Below are 23184 nucleotides of genomic sequence, written 5' to 3' on the forward strand. Positions count from 1 at the left end.
CCATAGTGCCCTTTTAAGGAAATAATGAAAACTATTTTTTTTAAACATGTTATTGGAATTCAATGTGGCCAGCCTGAAAGCAATACTGTTCAGCTGGAAGCAGCTTGGCAGAGTCTAGTCTACAGATCGCAGGCCCGCTGCTGGCCTTTGCTCCTCTAACCTCTGCAGTCGTTGGGACACAAACACACACTTTAGCTCGTCAAAACAATCTTTACCACTTTACTTAAATGAACGGGTTATCAATAGGTCAGCGGCTCAGCATGTTTGAACAGACAAAAATCAGATGCAACAAAACAATGGTTTCCACCACTGGCTGGTTTACAGCAATCCATTTTTTGAGGGACAGACCTGACAGTTTGAGGAATAGAACATATTAGCTGCGACATCATAGCGGACCACGGGACAAGTACAATATACAGGCAGCACGGTGGTGTAGGGGATGGCACTCTTTGCCTTGCAGTTTAAATCTAGCCCAGGACACTATCTGCATGCAGTTGCCGGCTGTCGGCATAATGTGGGCGTGTGACGTCACACATGCGCCCATGTATATGCAGTAAACACGCGGGGGTGTGTATGGGAGGAAAAATGCAGAGATGGAGCCAGTGGCAGATACCGATAGGTAAAGTATATTGCACAGGGGGCATATTTTACATTAGGGGGACAGCACCAGGGGGTTCCGTTGGGCTTGTTGCTCATCCTAATATTGCACGCCGCTACTGCTGCACACCCAAATGAGAGAGTGTCGGTCCTACATCTTGCAGCATGTCCGATCGATACATGCAACTAATTTCGTACCGATATTGTTTGCATCGCTGATCAGGCTTGCTTTTGGCGGCACCAATTTTTACCAGATTATAGTAATTTAATGGGATGGTGGATCGGCCGCCAAGTCACCTGATGTACAGCCACCATTAAAGGACAACTGAAGTAAAAAGACTATGGAGGCTGCCGTATCTGTTTCCTTTTAAACAATGCCAGTTGCCTGGCAGTCCTGCTGATCTATTTGGCTGCAGTAGTGTCGGAACACCACCAGAAACAAGCATAAAGCTAATTTTGTCAGATCTGGCAATGTCAGAAACCCCTGATCTGCTGCATGCTTGTTCAGGGTCTATGGCTAAAAGTATTAGAGGCAGAGGATCAGCAGGATTGCCAGGCAACTGGCATTGCTTAAAAGGAAATAAATATGGCAGCCTCCATATCCCTCTCACTTCAGTTGTCCTTTAAAGCAAACCTGTAAGATACTTACCTAGGTAGAGGGAAGCTGCTGGATAGTGCAGAGGCTTCCTGTGTCCACCAACCCCACTGCCGCTCCTCTTCATGAACAAGACTACCAGGGAATGTTTCAGGAAGGGATGGGGGACGACACTAGATCACCAGGGAAATGGGATCCGCTGGTCTTTGATGGGGGATAACCTTCCGGTCCTGTTAATATATACGGTAAAAATAATAATTATCAACAACGACCTCTTCTCACTCGGTAATCTACAGAGCAAGAAAGCTCCGGCAACTACCATTATGTTCCCCAGCTCACGGCCTCATTCTACTCCCCCCTCTTTCCATAGGACAGAACTGGCTATTCATCTGGAAACCAAGCAGCACGACTGCCTAGCAGCCATAGGTAAACGGTCACCCTGAACAATCAAGAACAGATCCAGGTAACAATCATCCACCACTCGCTTCACTCATGAGATTTGGCCAGAGTCGGCGTTTACATAAATAGTGATTCTGAATACAGCTGAACTGTTCCAGCAGGAACTGCTATCGAACTTTAGATCATCAGATCTGCCATAAAACATTTCTCTATCTCCACCCTCCCTCATGGGACGCCTGATAAACAGCTGCCTTGTGATTGTGACTGTACTGGCTCTCACTCTCACAGCAAAGGAATTTCTGCATTAAAGTTTACATGGAATATGCTTACTACACAACTCCTTGATCCCTTCTCCCTCTCCTTTCAGAGTGAACACGCGGTGGCGGCTCCCTGCGGGGACTGGAGAGACACTTCACCCGCTCTACATAGAACATGCCTGCTGCAGTAAACTTAACTCGCATAAAAAAAAGTTTACAAGCCTGGAACACGTCAGGCTGTCAGCGAAGATGTGCTTACTTTATGGATATACATTATGTACTTATACGCGACATACAGTTTCTGACTCAGAAATAAAAGCTGGGGATTATCACTTGCAGCACTCATGCAGTACTGAACTATAGCGGGGCTAAATATAGCACCGAGGGGACTTATTTACAGAGGCATAGATAGAATATCAAGCATAGCTGATGGTACTTTAACATGATTTCCTGGGACACTGCGCTGCTAAGCCATGTACCCAAGGCCAGGCACACACTACAGGCGGTGTAGAGAAGGGTGTGATCAGTTAAAGCAAACCTGATGCAAAAAAACAAAAACAAAAAAAAAACACCTTATGATATAATGAATTGTATGTGTAGTATGGAAAATGAATAGAACATTAGTAGCAAAGAAAAGAGTCTCATTTTGATTTTCAGTTATATAGCTTTTTTTCTATAACACTGCATCATACTGTCACAGTTGCAGTTTTAAAACCAAACTGTCTTTAAAGGTATAAAACAAAGCAGAAATAATGACCCTTTGAACATTCCTGCAGTAAAACCTTATCACAAGCTGTCTCTCACTGTTTAACCCTCGTGGCGGTTTATCAAAATCCGCCAGGGGGCATCAAAGCCATTTTTTGTAATTTTTTTTTTCATGTAGTATAGCCGCTGCTCAGCAGCATCCCCCCAGGCCCTCCGATCGAGAGATCAGGAGATCCTGTTCAAAGAACGGGATCTCCTGGAGGGCTTCCCCCGTCGCCATGGCAACGGGCGGGATGACGTCATCAACGTCGTGACGTCAAAGGGGACTCCGATCCACCCCACAGCGCTGCCTGGCACTGATTGGCCAGGCAGCGCACGGGGTCTGGGGGGCGGCTGCGGCGCAACGGATAGCGGCGATCGCGTACTACAAGCAGCTAGCAAAGTGCTAGCTGCGTGTAGCATAATAATAATAATAATAATAATAATGCAAATCGGCCCAGCGGGGCCTGAGCGGTGCCTTCCAGCGGCATAGCCCGAGCTCAGCTCGGGCTTACCGCCAGGAAGATTAAAGGAGTTATCAGGCGAATCTTAAAATAAGTGCTACTTACCCGGGGCTTCCTCCAGCCCCAATCTCCCAGCATGTCCCTCGCCGCAGCTCTGCAGTCAGCCATTCACCGCCGCTGCCTCCCGGTCTCCGGCGATTATGTCAGGCCGACCTCTAGTAGTTCTGCGCCTGCGCAGTCCGGTCAACGTGGCGGTGATTGACAGCGACCTAGAGGTCGGCCTGATGTCATCGCTGGGGACCGGGAGGCAGCGGCGGCGAACGGCTGACGGCAGAGCTGTGGTGAGGGACATGCTGGGAGATTGGCAGTTTGCGATTTTGTGCGCGACTATTTTTAGCGCCTTCCCACGCGTTGTGATCTTTTTGTAAAGCGCTTTTCTAAGCGCTTTTGAAGAGCAATTTGTTTTTTCACTTTCTGGCGCAAGAAGTGAACTCTTTGACCCGGAAAAGAATAAATACCATGTATTTATTATTAAAAGCACTGGGGAAATCGCTATACCAAGCATTTTTTCAAGCGTTTTGCGATTTCCCTATACCTGCCGTTATAGGCAAATCGCCCCCAAAATGGTACAGGCAGCGCTTTGGTCAGCCAAGCTTATACGAAAACTCCCATAAGAAATCATTGCATAAACGCTTTTAGTGCAATTTACAAAATTGTCGGGGCTTGAAAAAAAAAAAAAAAGGTGAAAACGCCCTAGGTGTGAACAAGCCCTTAGGGCCCTTTTCCACCAGCGCGTTTGCGCTGGCTGAATCGCAAAACCGCAAACCGCTAGCGATTTTACAATCGCTACGGTTTGCTTTTTAACATAGGAATCGCGGTAGGTCATTTCCACTACCGCGATTCGCTTTTGTCGGGAACGCAAACGCGCGGCGGAGCGATAATTGCCACGATTTTGCTATGCAGTGCATAGCATAGCAAAATCGCGGCCGCAAACGTCGGGGGAATCGCCGGTTTTGCGATTCAGCAATCGCTAGCGTTCAGCGTGAACGCTAGCGATTGCAGGTGGAAAAGGGCCCTTAGCGCTTCAGGTAACAGGACTGAAAGGACAACTGAAGCGACAGGGATATGGAGGCTGCAATATTTATTTCCTTTTAAGCTATACCACTTGCCTGGCTATCCTGCTGATCCTCTGCCTCTAATACTTCTAGCCATTAACCCTGAACAAGCATGCAGCAGATCAAGTGTTTCTGACATTATTGTCATATCTAACAAGATTAGCTGCATGCTTGATCCTGGTGTTGTTCAGTCACTACTGTATCCAAACAGATCAGCAGGGCTGCCAGGCAACTAGTATTGTTTAAAACGAAACAAATATGGCAGCCTTCAAATTCTTCTCACTTTAAGTGGACCTGGGGGGGGGGGGGGGGGACAGCTCAGAAAAGCTCTTTTGCATAGATAACATTGTTTTCCAGTACAGGAAGAGTTAAAAAAAACTTCAGAGACTTTTCTTTGCTACTATTGTTCTATTTCTTAGCTGTACTACACATGCAATTCATTACTAAAATGCATTTATTTTCGCTTCAGGTTTGCCTTAAAGGATACCTGAAGCGTGAAAACTCACGTCAAGGACCATTTTTGCATGAAAATTAAAATGCATACATATAAAAGGCATATTTCTCCCAGAGGAAAATGCACCATAGATTACTTATATTTTTCGAATACATTTATTTCCTATGTCACTGTCACATACAGTAGGTAGTGAAAATCTTACAGATCCACTGGGTCTTAGAGTAGTCTATCTTCTTGTAGGGGATTCTCAGTTATTTTTTATTTTATTTTAAAAAGCACTTAGGGAACTGCAGTTAATCAGTCCAAAAATAAGAGACTATACTGCGTACGCTCCACTAGAAGATTTCTCTGTCAGGGGATCGCTGTAATGAAAAGTCACTTCACCTCAATTTCTTATATCCACCAAGTCACTGCACTTACTCATACGCAGAAGCGAGTCTTGAATCACTGCATATCAAGCCACTTTTGTCAGCCAAGGGGAAGACCCAGGTGTAAAAGCAGATTCCAGTTTAATACTTCATACACGCAGGATTACAGAGGCTGCACTCGCTCCAACCGCGGACAAACAGAGCTGCACATTACCATCCACCTTCCTTGCTTCCTGGTGTGACGTCAGCGCGAACCTCCGACTCCGTCCAGCGAAGTCAAGGGTTTCATAAACTGAGGAGTCGGAGTTGGAGTCAAATGATTTTTGTACTGATTCCATAGCCCTAATAGGGCTGTGGAGTCAAGAGTTGAAGCAATTTTTGGGTACCTGGAGTTGGAGGCTTCATAATTGGAGAAGTCAGAGTTGGATGATTTTTGTACCGACTCCACAACCCTGTTCAAAACTACACAGGACAAAGTAGTTCTGAAGAGCTATTCGACCAAGCAGCTTTACCAGCAGACAGTGGTGGAATGACAAACCGCATGGAGGAAGGGAAGCCTTTATACTATCCAGGGCCTTCCCTCTACTTCCAGCCCTGTACACAGGGCTGTGGAGTCGGAATCGTGGAGTCGGAGTCGGGCAATTTTGGGTGCCTGGAGTCGGAGTCGGGAAAAAATGCACCGACTTCGACTCCGACTCCTAATGAATTTGTAACTGTAATTAAAATAAAAAAATATGATAAAATGTTCTATTTCTCAGATAATAGTCATTAAAAATAATGTATATATACACAGTAATAGCTGTGCTTAGTCCACAAAAATGAAATAAACCAATCAAAATTAGTTACTTGTGCTGCTTCAATAAAGCAGTCCCCGTATTTTTAAGGTCAGATATACATTTCTGATTGTGACTGTATATATGATGTGTACACAGGAATCTCTTATATATGTTACGGCCAGAACCCGAAGTTTGGCCAGAACTAGAAGTGGCCGGCCACTTCGGGTTCTGGCCGGCCAATGTGCGAACTGGCCGCTGCGCTGCGGCCAATGTGAGAAATGCAACAATTCCTGTAAAGTTAATGGGATGTTGTGGCCGCAGCGCAGCGGGCAAATGTATCACACATCTTTACTTTATTCAATGACATTAAGCCGACCGGCTTTTTCCCCGCTTTCTCTCTTCCCCTCGCCTCTCTCTCCTCCCCTCGCCTCTCTCTCTTCCTTCTCTTATGGGCAGCCGGGCGGGGGACACGCGTGTCCAGGAGAGTCGTTCGTCGCGGCAGGAGAGCAGAGCGGGGAGGCTGCAGACATCGCTTCTGCCAGCACCCGCTCTGCAAGAACGGCAGGATTCCCCTGCCGCGACGAACGACTCCGGAGGCTGCCCATAAGAGAAGAAGAGAGAGAGGCGGGGGGAGGAGAGAGAGGCGGGGGGGGGGGGGGGAGGAGAGAGGCAGAGAAAAAGCCGGGCGGCTTAATGTCATTGAATAAAGTAAAGATGTGTGATACATTTGCCCGCTGCGCTGCGGCCACAACATCCCATTAACCTTACAGGAATTGTTGCATTTCTCACATTGGCCGCAGCGCAGCGGCCAGTTCGCACATTGGCCGGCCAGAACCCGAAGTGGCCGGCCACTTCTAGTTCTGGCCAAACTTCGGGTTCTGGCCGTAACATATATACTAAATAACATCTATGCTGTAAGAATAAAGCCTGATGTGTAGCTGTGTCACTAATAGAGATGGTCAACGAGATGGAAATAATTCTGCATTGATGCTGATTTATGCAAATGTATGCACTCCCTTTGCTGATGAAATCAAATAATTTGATACGTTGTTAAAATTTGGTTTGGTGACTACAAATTAAAGGGTAACTGAGACGGATGAAAAGTAAAGTTTTATACATACCTGGGGCTTCCTCCAGCCCCCTTCAGGCTAATCAGTCCCTCGCTGTCCTCCACCACCCGGATCTTCTGCTATGAGTCCTGGTAATTCAGCCAGTCAGCGCTGTCCGGCCGCATGCCGCTCCCACAGCCGGGAACATTCTGCACCTGCGCAATAGTGCTGCACAGGTGTAGTATGCTCCTGGCGGCGGAGTGTGTGCATGCGCACTACGCCTGACTGGCTCAAGTACCTGGACTCATAGCAGAAGATCCAGGTGGTGGAGGAGGACATACAGGGACTGATTATCCTGAAGGCGGCTGGAGGAAGCCCCAGGTATGTATAAAACTTTAATTTCATCTGTCTCAGGTTTACTTTGTTACACAGTAGTATTATACTCTACATATGCACTCCCCACAGAGCTGCAGGAATCCACTGAGAATGCTGTCCACATTGAACACAGAGGTGTTGTCTGTTTACAATCTCCTCATTCCCCTGCAGAGTACCTGCACATCATTCTTACATGTACCCACACTTACACTGCCTAGGGCCTGATAGATGTTCTTTGTTCCGGTTTGTACCTTTTACAAGTACTCTTACCAAGGACTAGTTTTAGTCTAAAGGGAATAAATATAGTAGTCTACATATCCTTCTCACTTCAGCTGTCTTGTAAAATTCCTAAGCGTTGGCAGTTAAGAGACGAATTTCATGTTACATACTTTTAATCAACAAAATTGTAATATGCAAATTAGAGGAGTCGGAGTCGTGGAGTCGGAGGAATCCTAAACTGAGGAGTCGGAGTCGGTGGATTTTTGGACCGACTCCACAGCCCTGCCTGTACACACGCCAGACACTAAGGCCAACTGGGGACACCTCTGCTGAGAACCTGGCAACCTGGCATGGGTATGGTGGCCCTGTTCCTCTCCATGCATAGGCGAGTAATCTGGAATGTTGGATCACCTGATGCAAGTATGGGCAGAATCCACTGTTCTTCCTGCTTACCACTCCGTCATGCACCATGTGAAATTGCCACACACCCATATCCATAGCAACAGAATGCCTTGCTAATCTAGAGGCTAGCAATGCCTCTGTAGATCTTTAGAAGGGTCAATATATCAAGACAAGTGCAAAGACAACTGAGACAGAACAGGAGTGGTTACCCAGGTAAATCAGCCTCACAGTGCTGTGTTTTGTGTTGTTCACCATGACAGTAAATGTCGATTTTCGTAAGGGTTGAATGTAGCACAAAGTACTTCCAATTTAAGAACCCCCTTAAAGAATAACTGTCAGGCTGCAGAAGCAAATTTAAACCTCTATTCTCCTGTGTTAAACAGTTTAGACGGAAGCCAAAAAGGCAATAGTGAAGATAAAAATCTCTCTTACATTTAATGTGTGCTTATCAGCAAAGCTGGTAGGCAGGGGTCACACTTGTCGGCTTTCGTGCGCGTTTTCTGCACAGAAAAACTGTTTTCAACTAAGAACTCATGTTAATCAATGAGCTAGGTCACACTTGAATGCAGATTTCGCACGCAGAAAAAAAAACTGACATCTTGCGCAATTTGTCAGTTTTCTCTATAAATTACATTAGCTGTTGTAAGGTAGAGGTCACACTTGTCTTTCAGTTTTCTGAAAAGAGTAGAAACTGAAAGACAAATGTGACCCCTGCCTTAGACCTAAGAGGACGCAAGCCGCATACCATACTGCAAAGCATTCTGGGGCCCTCCCCTCGGCTGCTAAGGAGAAGACAGGATCAAGTTTCAGCAGCTTCTAACTCAGTCCAGCCACAGCACAGATAAATCTCCGGGCAGAGTACACTGCAGGAGTCCGCTATTGTTCCTAGCCACATGGCTAATTAATATTCACTGCACACTAGTGTTATTCAGTACGAGCTTTTCTGTGATCAGGAAGCAGGCAGGACATGACAACACATTTGACTTCATAGGAGACAGACAAACATGGAGCCTGCCATGAGCTGTCAGGAACATCAATCTCTGCATATACCATATACAAATTCTGTGAAGTACAAACGTGGACAGTGAAATGCATATGTAATGTAAGTACAGCCAATCTTTAGCTACTGATATATGTGTTTATTTTCTCTGAGACCTTATACCTAACAGCTCCTCTTTAAAGTGGACCTGAAGTCTTGCACAGGACACAAGGAAAACAAAGATATGCACCCAGTGTGTATTTGGAGAGAAGAGCTTGTCTAATTCCCCTAATCTTCAAGTAATCACAAGTGTAATTGAGCTCTCAGCTGTGTCAGCACAGAAATTCAGCAGTCTCCGCAGATACAGCTAATGTGTGCATTTCATTATGCCTGCTTTGTAGTGCGGGCGTTTTGTAATGCACACAGTGTGGCCTTAGCCTGACAGGCACAAGTATTCTCTGAAGACATGAGGAGTGCCCCTGTTGAGAACAGTCTACATGCAAGCTGGGACAGCAGAATTAAGTGTTGACCAACAGTAAACTCTAAGAACAAAAATCTTTAACCTTTATCTCATCAGTAAAGGAGAAGTCAACGGACCGTCACTTCCTCTAGAAGCACTGACTTTATGTTAAGCTCAATATCAGATCGCTGGTCACGTTTCAAAACCTACAGTGAGGTACAGACGTTAAAGTGAACCTGTGGATATTTCAGAGGCTTCATGTATCATCCTCCTCCACCCTCACTGTTGCCAAACACGGACCCACTGAACATATCCAACAAAAGGTTGTTGGCTCTGATCTCATGGCCACGCTCCCCACCATGTACAAGCGTGGACTAAGGCTATGTTCACATTATAAATCAAAACCGCAAGCGCTAATCGCATTTTTCTTCAAGCGATGCCCAGCGTTTTCTGAGCGTCGAGTGATTGTGTAAACGCTTTTGCAGAGTGATTTGTTTCTTCACTTCCTGACGTCAGTCAGGAAGTGAACTCTTTCATTCGGAAATGAATAAATACAATGTAAATACATTGTACACTTGTACATGGTACATGAACGTGCTGGGGAAATCGCTATACTTTCCATTGAGCCAAAGCACTCAGAAAATGGTACAGGCAGCACTTTTGGAAGCAGATCGCAATCGAATTGCTCATATGTGAACACTTTCATACGGAATCATTGCACGAGCGCTTTTAAGGAAATTTCTAAAATCGCTGACGCAAAAAAAAAAAAAAAAACTGTAGGTGTGAACAAGCCCATACTGTGTCTGCGCATGCGTAGTATGCCCAAACTGCTCCTCCCCGAGTGGCTCTGTGCTACTGTGCAGGTGTGGCCGTGCAGATACAGTATAGTCGCACATTTACAGGAAGGGGAGCGTGGTGAACTAAAAGAGGGTCCTCCCGGCCAGTGACGGGAGAGTCGGGAAGACAAAGGAAGCCTCTGGGGGATCCTGAGGTTTCCCTCTTCTTAGGCGAGTACAATTATATGGAAATGTTATTTGCACATCTATATATGTCAGTGGTGAGGCAGATTACTTCGGACTAACAAGCAGCATGCTGTGCGTTTACCGGACAGCATGCAAAATTACAGCTGCAGTTTAGCAGTAGCATAAATACAATTCAAGGCCCTCCCCCCAATGTTCACGCCACTTCCCTTGCCTCCCCTTGGTGCTCTTCACAGCCCTGGAGCCCATCTCACAAGGGTCATAAAACAGGTGTGGCCATCAGGATCTTCACACCCATAACAAGTGTAGCCACAAAAACACCTGATCTCAAGTATGATCCTCTGTATAGAAGGAAGGGAAGTTGGGGCTCCTCACGCATACATATGAAATCGCCGTCGGGAGACTTGGGCGCAGGATACAGCCGGTATGGCTTATCCTGCTGCTGCACAAGTTTCCGGTGGCGTTCATTACTATTCCCCTCTAGGTCCATGTGGATAGGGGGGAATAATGTAATTCGACTTCCAGCTATTGCTGGAGGCCGAATTACAGTGTTCAAAAGCAACTTCAGCTCCGTCTTCGGACGGCGCCGAAATTACTGACTGTGCGCCTCTTTAGCCGCAATTCCTATTACGGTCTATGGTGGCGCAGGCTGCGCCCAAGTCTCCTGCGCTGTTATTACAGCCGTCTGCCACTCCCCTCTAGTAACGCCACTGAAGTAAAGCATAATTCTATGTATCGTATGCATCACACTAGTAACGTGCAGTGTGACTTTGCCATCCAGGGTTGCAGGATGCACAATGCAAATGGCACCGTGCGACAGTAACGTCAGTTCAGCTTTCTCACATACCAAAAATTCTAGTTTACAAGAGGATCATCCAGCAAATATAAATACAGACTGCAACCCCCTCCCAACCACTCAAGCCACAAACAGGCCTAACCCACTAACAGTTGATACTTCCAAATCAAATACCAATTGGCAGGGTCAGTTTTCTCGTTAGGCACGGTAAGCTCACTCAGAGCCTACAAGTAACACTTTTGGAAAGCACCTGTTCAAGGACTCCCACACATCAGCGCTCGATCTAGCCACATGTCACTATCGAAAACTGCATAAATATGGACAAGTGTGAACAAGCCTTGACAATCAGAAGGAACAAACTAGGTTGCATAATAACGAAAAAAAAAAAACAAAAAAAAAAAAAGAAAGAAATCTCTGTCCAGTTTAAAGGGTACCTTAACTGAGAGGGATATGGATTTTTCCTTTTAAACAATACCAGTTGCCTGGCTGTCTTGCTGATCTAATTCACCAAAGTAGTGGCTGAATCACACACCTGAAACAAGCATACAGCTAATCCAGTCTGACTTGGGTCAGAGCACCTGATCTGTATGCCTGTTTAGGGGCTGTGGCTAAAAGTATTAAGGCCCATACAGACGTCGGATTTTTCCGAACGACGGGTCGTTTGAACGTCCCATGTTTCAGTCGTCCGCATGCCAAATCAGCGTGTGTACAGACTGTCGTTCGCGTGACTGAGTTTGAGCGATCCGCCCGCAGGAGAGTCAGGCACCTGGTATTATTTTAAGAGGAAAAATCCATATCCTTCTCAGTTTAGGTTCCCTTTAAGCTGTGCAACAGAGGCGTGGTTTGTGGCATGTATTGATGGGCGGGGTTTTAGGAAGACCCCATTTTCCTGTGATCACAATTTTATCCATACACACTCCACACCAAATTAAAAAAAAATAATAAACAAAACACATTGCTGGATTGCAAAAACACACCGCACTGCATTTGCTATACAATTTGTTTGCACTCCCATTGCCCTAGTCCAGACCCCAATGCATGAAAAAAATGCAATGTGCACTGCACTGCGTAAAAATATAAATCACGCAATTTTAAAAAGGGCACCACGATTATTACGTTAAATCACACTGCCCTTGCGATCGATTGTGGTTGATCCGAAAACTGAATTAAAAACACTGCAAGTGGAACAGGACTTGAGAAGAAAAGGCAGTCCAACCTATTTTAGAACAGTGCTCTGCACACAATCTCTAGTTTTAACCACATTTCATGCATGACCTAGTCAAAAATCACTCCGATGTGTATCAACAATTTAAAGAGACACTGAAGCGAAAAAAAATATATGATATAATGAATTGGTTGTGTACTATGAATAATTACTAGAAGATTAGCAGCAAAGAAAATATTCTCATATTTTTATTTTCAGGTATATAGTGTTTTTTCTAACATTGCATCATTCTCTAATATGTGCAGATTACACAACACTAAGCATTCAAAATGATTCTTTCAGAGCAGTCTGTGAACTAATGACCTCTCCTCTGCCAGAGGAAAAGTAAATAGTTAACTAACAGTTGAGATAATAAAAGTCAGAAAACAGCCCTCTCCACGACTTTGAAAGTCGTAGAGATAATGGCTTTTTTTGTATAGAGATAACAACTGGAGATTCTTAACTCTTCCTCTACTGGAAACAATTAGACTGATGTATCTGATCTTAATGTTTTATTTCTTAGCTGTACTACACATACAAATCATAATATCATAGTTTTTTTTTCGCTTCAGTGTCTCTTTAAGCCATGCACAAATCACTAGTCTTATTGAGATGACCCAGCAGAAAACCTCATAGGGAAATTCCACTAATGAGATTCGGTGGAAAGTACCCTCTCAAACTGCAAGGCTTCAGATGAGGTTGTAGTTAACTACGCCCACACTATTTGGCCAATCACAAACTTTGTGCTGTAGAAGGTGCTGCGATTAAAGAACTGTTCCCTATGAGGTTTTCCACTGGGTCACATACTCAACCACTACAACCATCAAAGTCAAAACATAATGGCTAGATAAGAGATTTTAAGACCCCTATCAAAAAACTAGTTACCAATATCAACTTGTAGAGATGGTCAATGAGATGCAAATAACTACAAGCAGGATTATTAAAATTCTGTATAGAAACTGCAAATATATGCAGCTTGAAAAAACGCCCAATCAACTCCCGCTAAAGTCAACAAGTCCATCTTCAAGCTGCATATATTTGCATGCACAGTTTGCATCATTTTGCATTAATATCAGAACTATTATCTTACAGACTACCGGTAGTACACTAGGACATCATCTTTAAAGCGGAATATAACCCTGCATTTCAACTTTGCTCTAAAACATTATTTACAGCATATTATATGCAAAAAGCATTTTTTTTTTACTAGACCAGCATTGGAAGGGTTAAACACAGAGGTTTTAAGTTCCGTGCAGACATTCAGATGGTTACATTCTATTTAGTTAGTGTGTAACTGTTTATCAATAGATACATCTCTTTGGCTGTCCTCCAAGCTCCTTCTCAGTGAGAGAGATGAGTCATAATAAACACATATTTGTAAACAAAAAGTATCTAACTCAAGTTCGGATTCGGTTGCAGAAATCTCTAGGGACTTTAAAGCCCTGTGTAACCCTTCCAATGCTGGTCTAGTAAAAAAAAAAAATGCTGGTTGCATATAATATACTGTAAATAATGTTTTAGAGCAAAGTTGAAATGCAGGGTTATATTCCGCTTTAATGTCTGGATTTCCCTTGGTTGTTGGAATCATAATAACTGGAAAAAGTGAAGGCTGAACCAGAACATTGACTGCTGGTCATCAGATGCAGGAGCAAGCGATGGACTAACTGACAGCTTTATTATTCTATCAGTTAATTAATAATTTCCAAGATTTATGTACAAAGTTCTGGTTCTGACCCCTATGATTCCAGCGTCCACAAAAAAAATAAAATTTTGTTCAATTGGTTCAGATGGGCTTCTCCAAGATGTCAGCGGCTCTTAGCCAACGCTAAACACTTTTTTGCTACCAAGCAGAAAAGGATTCGGCATCGGTTCCTGTTGTTTCTTCATGGTTTGAGCCCCTAGGGGGCACGTAACTGCTGGAACGCAACCGTCTTCGAAGCTACATACAGCGTCCAAGATGAAGGGATTTAATGCGGCATTTACTTAAAAAGCTATCCCAGTCGTTTAAAAAAAATGCTTCCATTCATTCAAATGGCAAGCCAGTGGATCATTTTCCAACATGGCTTTCATCACCTGCCAAAAACGCCGCATTTACCGCCCATCTGAACCAGCTCTAACATATACTGTATATACTTTTTTTTCTTTTTCTAAAGTGGAAAGCATTTTTACTAAAGTCAACATTTTTGAGCAAGTTGCATACGGTATTCCTTTTAAAATATATCCAATATATATAATGCATGCATTACTTGACGATGTAACGTAGTTTGGGTCTGATCACTGTCCATAGTAATCAGAGACAGCCACTTGCATGAGGAGAGGTGCAGCCAGTGCCTGGGCAATGTGTCTGTAAACTTGCAGAAGTGTGGCTGGACATAGTTTGCAGTGACAGCTCCCAGCACCGTACACAGAGGCGCCCTTACCCTTGATGCTGACCCCCAGCCCGCCTGCCTCCTGCTTCACCACTCTGACCGTCCTCCGCAGGTTGATGATAGAGTCCGGGACCCCGCCAGCCGGGTCCCCCCCATTCACCGCCTTCTCCTCCGGCAGCGGCGCTCCGCTCTCCGGCTCCGGGGTGAAGCTCAGAGTCTCCTCGCCCAGCAGCAGCAGGATCCGGCTCCAGCGCTCCCCGGGACTCCGGAGCTCCAGCAAGCCGCTCCTGTGAGTCCTGGCTGGGGAAGCCATGGTCAGCAAGCCCGGAGAGGGATTGATGGAAGGAGGGGGGACAGGAGAGAAGCCTCTCCGGGCTGGGAGTGGGGAAGGGAGGGGGGGCAGAGGGAAGACCTCCCTGGACTGGGAACGCCCATACCCAAATCCTGCCAAGGCCAGGGGGACACACCCACCTGGTGCCAGCCCTATAGATTATGCCCACTACTGTGTCCTGACTGCCCACTGCACTGTAGCAGGTGTTGCTGTGTCTGATTTTTTTTTACAAGGCTCTATGATAATGCTGCCTCTCTTGCATGTTCTTTGCTATAGTGCCCACTGCTATGTGAAATCAGATAATATGGGGCAATGTTAACTGGGGCCTAAAATATTATTAGGCACCAATTATTACTGATGGGTAAAATACCTGTACTTTTATATTACCACTATACTACTAAAGGCTTTATTAGCACCTAAAGAGTACCTGTGGTGAAAATAACCTAATTAATATAATTGCTTATTTTTTACAATATTCGTTTATAGATTGTTTTTAGTCAGTGTTTGCCCATTGCAAAACCTTTCCTCTCACTGATTTACATACTGACATTTATCACAGGTGGTGACATCTTTAGTTCTGCCAGGTGATCTGTACAGAATGTTCATTACTGAGAGTTCTATGCACAGAGAGAGATATTGGTTGCTTGGCAGCAGGGCCGGTTTAAGCAACAATAGGGCCCCAGGGCAAAATAAACCTGGGGGGCCCCCCAACAAAAATCGGCATTAAGGGACCTTTTTTGCAGCTGGTATAGTCAGGCTGTGAAGCTCCAATCGGTCGGAGCTCCACATTCTGGCTACCCCAGCTTGAATGGGGGACAAGGGGTTAAAAAGTTTCAGGAGGGGGGACCCCACATAATTTTTTTTTTTAAATTCCCACACTCTAAACATAAAAAAAAAAATTGGGAAAATAGGAAAAAATGCCAGGGATCTCCATGCAGCCATATTGCGGCTGTATAGCAATCCCTGGCCAAAGCGCTGCGGCTGCGTATGGACCCCCTGGAAACCCCATCAGGTAATGTATTGCTCTTTCTTTTGATGCATGTAAAATTAGACTACCGTTAGGTTTGCTACTAAAAGTGACATTTACCGCATTTAAAAGTATACTTTTTTCCTTCGAAACTTTAAAATCTATTTTCTCAAAAACTAGAAGGTCTTTTTGAAAAACAAATAGTTTGTCCTCTTATTCCCAATGATCTCCTTAACATATCCTGCAAATTTAGGGTTTCTAGCATTTAAGGTGGATTTGCTATTAACAATTAAAGTCAGCGGGTTTTTAAATGTGTATTTTTTTCCTTTGAAACTTTAAAAATCGATTTTCTCAAAAACTATAAGGTCGACTTGAAAAAAATGTTTTCCTCTTGTAGCCACTGGGGGCCCCTACAAGCTCTGGGGCCCTGGGGCAATTGCCCCCTTTGCCTCTATGGTAGCACCGGCCCTGCTTGGCAGTTTGGAAAGTTGGAAGTTATTTTCCACAATGCAACGAGGTTCACAGCAAACTGTCAGGAACATGGACATGACATCACACTGTGGGAGGGGTTTCACCACATTATCAGCCATACAGAGCAGACCCCCCTGATGACCTATTTGAGAAAATAAGTTTTATACATACCTGGGGCGCCAGTTGGCGCAGGTGCAGTATGGTCAAGCCCGCTCCCCCAGCTGGGAACGTTCTGCGCCTGGCAGTAGTACGTCGCAGGCACAGAGCTCTACCTGCAATGGGGCAGTTACCAGGCAGGATTGCAGAGGCTGTAGGCAGAGGAGGACGGCAAGGGACTAATCAGCGCGAGGGGGCTCGAGGAAGTCTCAGGTATGTATAAAACATTTTTATTCTATCATCTCAGTTAAGTTCACAGTGGGGTGTTGCGCTGCACAGGAGCGTAGCAATATTGCTACGCCCCTGCAACCCTCCACCGTCACAGCCGACTCCTGTACTTAATGCAAAGCAGCAGTGGAATGGTGAGACAGGTCCTCTTCACTCTCCTTCAGTATACAAATGCTGTATGAGCAACCACCATGTGGCTTCCGTCCCAGTCACACATCACTCAGGGACAGAAGGGAAGCGTCTGACAGATCTCTGCGGAGGGGAAGCACAATGCAGTTATGCTCCCGACGGTGCAATGTAACAGAGGCATTTTAAGGCACAGAATCACACTGCAATTGAATGTGTGATGTTCTGAGTGTATCTGGTTTGATGCGATCCAACTGAATCCGATCTCCCAACGCAATGCATGCAGTTTGGTACTGCATAACGCGTGCATTACCAGCGGCAGTGAAGCATAGTTTTCATTGGCTGTATGCTTCACTGTATGGGACACGCAGGCGGGCATCATGTGCAATGCCACTAAGCAAACAAACTAAACAATCCCCCTTCCCCAAAACAAACCTCTACCTAAACGCTTAATAATATCCCTATGTCACAAAGCAATCCCCTTACTAGAAGCCTAGCACTGCCTAACACTAATGCCTCTACCAAAGCAAACCACATAAGAAATATCTAATAGTAGCCCCTCAAAGAAATTCCCCACCTCAACGTCCAACACATACCATCCAGAGCCGGATTTGTACATTTAACCACCCAAGGGCTGCTGTCTCCAGCCCCCCCCCCCCCCCCCCCCCCCAAAAAAAAACCCAGTACAGATAGTTCCCCTCCCATATGTAGCAAAAGGTGTCCCCCAGTATATGTAGTCCACCCCCCACCCCCCCCCCCATATGTAGCCAAAGGTGTTCCCCAGAGCAGGTAATCCCCCCCCCATGTATAACCAAAGGTGTTCCCCAGTATAGGTAGTCTCCCCATGTGTAGGCAAAGCTGTCCTCCAATACAGGTAGCCCCCCTATTATATGGAGCAAAAGGTGTCCCCCAGTATAGGTAGTCCCCCTCCCATATGTAGCTGGCTGGACCATGTGTCATTATGCTTCTGCTGCTTCTACTTGCATGGAGGGGGAGGAGGGCCCTAGGAGAGGGAAGGAGGAGAGAAATTGCACCCCCCCTCTGGCACTGTTGGCTGTGCAGCTGCTACGGGCTCCCAGAGATTCAGTACATTTAGCCACCTGCTGCATACATGTACAGTGTGCAGAGGTACTGGGGTGGCTCGCGCTCTCTCTCTCTCTCTCCATTTATAGCTGCCCTCCTACCTATCCCTGGCTACCTATACTGGGGGCTTCTCCATTCATGGCTGCCCTCCTACCTATCCCTGGCTACCTATACTGGGGGCACCTATGCCTGGCTACTTACCTACCTATTCTGAGGGCATGCTTTTTGGTGGCACCGCGGCCAAAACGGGTGAAGGAGATACGGCACATCCGCACAACTTTGTTTCTGGAGGCACAAAGTCTATAACCAGCCTTGGCTGACAGTGATGCTGATAGATCAACTGTCCGCTACAATCTCCGATAACTCCACCTGTCTGTAGTATATTCTCTTTGTAACCATCCTGCCCTATAACTCAAACTGTGTTCCAGAATAAGCCACATCTGGCCCGCCTTCCACGTATTACATATGATGTCACAGTCTAAGCTCCGCCCAATGCGTTTCGGCATGAATACCACTTATTAGGGGCTTTTGGAAAAATAGGTAAGTAACTTTTTCAGTTTGGCTTCAGTTTTACTTCAAAGCAGACCTGAACTCAGAATTTCCTCTCTGCTCTAAAAGATATGCATCAGCATAATAACGATCACTTTTAAGATCACAAAGTGAAAAGATCACTTTTAATCAACCCACAACACTAATCCAAAATACTTTCAATATTAAAACCAGTTGCAGTCATAGCTATGAAGAAAATCCACCATGCAGATCGATCAGTTCACTCTGGAAGCAATAATGTGATGGGCTCACCAGCTACTCTGTTTTGATGCAATATGGTCTATTCTTTGGCGATTATAACAAGAATAGCCACACTCACTTTCACTTATGCCATCGTATGGCATTGCGTGGCCTCCTAATCTCTTTATGTGAGGCCAGCAATAGGGTTATGTCACACAGCCGGCTGTAACATGTCATCACAACATATTTCTGCAGGCTGCATCATGTTTCTGGATGCCACAACCTGTCTGTAGACATTGCATAATGCAGCTAACAATAGGCATGCATCGCGGGTGACTGATGCCAGCGACAGCGTCTCCTTAAAAATTGCTGACAACCTTCAGTCTCTTAGGGCTGGTACACACCAGAGCGGTCCTGGAGCGTTGCAGGGGGGAAACCGCTTGGCTTATGAAAGTGAATGGGATGGTGCACACCAGAGTGGTTCGTTTTTTCCACAAATGCAAACTTGGGGGCTGCAGCACTTTTTTTTAGATTTCTGAGGTGTTTCTGAATCAATGTTAAAGTATAGGAAAGTGGAAAACCGCTCTAAAAAACACTAGATCAGAGCGGTTTTCCAGGTGTTTTTGTTCAGTAACAGCTTTACTGTGACAATATTTGAAATCTGCTACACAAAAACGCTCCAAAAACCGCTAGGCATGTTTAGAAAACCTCTCTAAACATGCCTAGCATCGCTCTGAAATCTGCTTAAAAAACCTCTAGCATTTTGCGGATCTGCTAGAGGTTTTTGGTGTGCACTGGGCCTTAGGCCTCGTTCAGACTATACGCGCTGCCGTCCGCATTTTGGCAGCGCGTATAGTGTGCGACACGCAAGAACGGTAGAAGGGCATAGACAGCCCTTCTACCGTTCCCATCATATGCGCTGCGTGGCAGCGCGATTGCGCTATCGCGTGCTGCACGCATTTTTGGGAATCGCAGCGCAGATCCCAATCATTGTAATGAATGGGATCTGCAGCGCAGCGCATAGGAGCGCAGATGGCGTGCGATCGGACGCGTTGCGTTCCAATCGCACAGCCATCTGCGCTAAATGATGTGAACGAGGCGTTAGTGACTGGGAGGGAGGTTAATGGTACAAAAAGCATGAGACCCTTAGGCATCAACTATGCATTCAGCTTTGCCACACTTGCTGCCCTTTAATCAGTACTGTCACGCTAAAGTTGGCCACACACACACCATACAATTTTTTAAATATCTTTTCAATTCAAGAATTGCAATCAAGTGTTCTGACTCATTGTAACATTTAAAAAAATCTGACCAATGTACCACACACACTCATGTTCAATCTTTCGCCAATTATGAAAAAAATGATTGAAAACTCAGGAAAAAATTGCTTGGGTCTGTACATCAAGTAATTGACAATCTACCACAGACCATATAATTTTGATAAAGATTGTTCAGAAGAATCCAACACTCCTTTTATCGAATAAAAACAGGAAATTCTATCAGATTTCTCAAACAAATTAAAAAAAAAAAAAAAAGCTTTCGATTTTTCAGGACAACCGATCGTAATTATTGAATTGGTGTAAAATTGGAACTTTAAATTGTATGGTCTGTGGCCACCTTAAGGCTATGTTCTCAGGCCCAGTGCACACCAAAACCGCTAGCAGATCCGCAATACGCTAGCGGTTTTGGGAGCTGATTTCAGAGCGATTCTAGGTATGTTTAGAGAGGTTTTCTAAACATACCTAGCGGTTTTGGGTGCGTTTTTGTGTAGCAGATTACACATATTGTTACAGTAAAAGCTGTTACTGAACAGCTACTCTAACAAAAATGCCTGGCAAACCGCTCTGAAGTAGCGTTTTTCAGAGCGGTTTGCGTTTTTCCTATACTTTACATTGAGGACGAAACGCTTCCGAAATCCGCAAACGCGCAGCAGGATGCGCGTTTGCGGCTTGGCAAAAACCGCAAACCACCGGTGTGCACCATCCCATTGCAATACATTAGACAAGCGTTTTTATAGGCGGATGCGGCCGGCGGATCGCTCCAAAAACCGCTCGGTGTGCACTGGGCCTTACTTGGGCAGAGAACAGGACTTTTTTGTCCGTTCCCTGCTTATTAGTAAACAGATAGTGAACGCTTCCTTTTTTATTAAAAAGTACCCGTAACTAGAGTTGGGCGAACAGTTCTGCTGCCCAAGCTGTCATTTATCTGTGGCTCTTACTACTTCCGGGTCGCAATGACCCGGAGTAGTACGTCTGCGCTGGCCCGGCGGAGCGTGTCCTAGATCGCGCTCCCGTTGCCGGGCACTCTCTGCGCATGTGTGTGACGTCATGAGTGTCGGCTCTGTATAAAATACTAAATAATAATAATGGAGATGAAGTAGAAGGCCCAATTCTGCTACCCGCATTACAGCTGAGACTCAGACACCTCCAGGACTATCCTACAATTATTATTATTGATTTATAAAGCGCTAACATATCCCATGGCGCTGTACAAAGTAAGAAAAACAAACATGGGGTACATAATAATGCAGATAATGGTATACGTCAAATATGGACGCTGGTACAAAATATAGACTTGATAATTACAGTGATGGATGTAGTATAATGAATAAAATGTATAACAGAGCTACGAAATGAATAACAAATTCCAAGACACAAAAGGGTGAGAGAGCCCTGACCCTGCGAGCTTACAATCTAAAGAAAACCTTGCAAAATGCCTTACACCTCCCACTGTACATCCTCTAGGGCCACAGAACCTCAGTAAGGCCCAGTGCACACCGAGCGGTTTTTAGAGCGATCCGCCGGCCGCATCCGCCTATAAAAACGCTTGTCTAATGTATTGCAATGGGATGGTGCACACCGGCGGTTTGAGGTTTTTACCAAGCCGCAAACGCGCCTCCTGCTGCGCGTTTGCGGATTTCGGAGGCGTTTCGTCCTCAATGTAAAGTATAGGAAAAACGCAAACCGCTCTGAAAAGCGTTACTTCAGAGCGGTTTGCCAGGCATTTTTGTTACAGAAGCTGTTCAGTAACAGCTTTTACTGTAACAATATGTGTAATCTGCTGTACAAAAACGCACGCAAAACCGCTAGGTATGTCTAGAAAACCTCTCTGAACATACCTAGAATCGCTCTCAAATCTGCTCCCAAAACCGCTAGCGTATTGCGGTCTGCTAGCGGTTTTGGTGTGCACTGGGCCTAATAGAGATCAGCTTTGTCTGTTTGTGCCTTGACAAAGGGGACCTATCATCGGATTGTACGAATCATAATTGTATATGTGTGCATTGGGACAATAAAAACTTAATTGTTCCTTAGGACTCGTTTCCACTATAGCGAATCCGCATGCGGGCACTGCATGCGGATTCGCATAGTCAATGTAAGTGGATGAGGTTGTTTCCACTTGTGCGGCGGCGGGAGCGTTTTTCGGTGCGGCAGAAATCTGCACGGCAGAGCCGTCAGATTTCGCGTGCGGGAGGAATGCGGGCGAATCGCCGCTAATGCATTTATTAGGGAAATCGCATGTGGCTTTGTCATGCGGATTTCCCCGCGATTTCGCATGGTTTGCTATGGAGCTTTACTCAAGCAGTGACGTGGTTAAATTCGCCTGGCTCCTTGCCATGCGAAATCGCAGCTAAATCCGCAGGCGAAAACGCAGCCACATGCGATTTCTACTGCGGTGGAATCCAGGCGATTCCGCACCGCAACAGTGGAAACGAGCCCGAGTCTGTGTGCGGATCCCCTTTTTGATTCATGGATTTGGATTGCTACGGAATACCCAGCACCAGCATTACTCCACTTCTTGGTGTGCGGTTTTCTTGATTAAATCACACACCTGACAAGCATGCAGCTAATCCAGTATGACTTCAGTCAGAGCACCTGATCTGCATGCTTGTTGAGGGGCTGTGGCTGGAAGTATTAACCACTTCACCGCTGAGGGGTTTTACCCCCTGAGCACCAGAGCAATTTTCACCTTTCAGCGCTCCTTCCATTCATTCGTCTATAACTTTATTATTACTTATCGCAATGAAATGAACTATATCTTGTTTTTTTCGCCACCAATTAGGCTTTCTTTAGGTGGGACATTATGCCAAGAATTATTTTTTTCTAAATGTGTTTTAATGGGAAAATAGGAAAAATGTGGGGAAAAAAATAATTATTTTTCAGTTTTCGGCCATTATAGTTTTTAAATAATGCATGCTACTGTAATTAAAACCCATGAAACGTATTTGCCCTTTTGTCCCGGTTATAAAACCATTTAAATTATGTCCCTATCACAATGTTTGGCGCCAATATTTTATTTGGAAATAAAGGTGCATTTTTTTCAGTTTTGCGTCCATCCCTAATTACAAGCCCATAGTTTATAAAGTAACAGTGTTATACCCTCTTGACATAAATATTTAAAAAGTTCAGTCCCTAAGGTAACTATTTATGTATTTTTTTTAATTGTAAATTTTTTAATTTTTTTTTAATTACAAAAAAAAAAAAATGGGGAGTG

General features: G+C 45.1%; 1 protein-coding gene across 1 annotated transcript in view; it reads right to left on the bottom strand.

Annotated features, from left to right (window-relative positions):
• SNTA1 (syntrophin alpha 1) overlaps positions 1–15000 on the bottom strand; it is a 102272-nt gene extending 87272 nt beyond the window's left edge. Inside the window, exon 1 of the mRNA XM_068263274.1 lies at positions 14654–15000. Within this exon, the coding sequence (XP_068119375.1) occupies positions 14654–14915 (262 nt within the window). The 5' untranslated portion in view covers positions 14916–15000. The remainder of the gene's footprint in view (positions 1–14653) is intronic.
• Between the last annotated feature and the right edge of the window lie 8184 nt (positions 15001–23184).

This window comes from Hyperolius riggenbachi, chromosome 12 (assembly GCF_040937935.1).
Source record: "Hyperolius riggenbachi isolate aHypRig1 chromosome 12, aHypRig1.pri, whole genome shotgun sequence".
Lineage (NCBI taxonomy): Eukaryota > Metazoa > Chordata > Amphibia > Anura > Hyperoliidae > Hyperolius > Hyperolius riggenbachi.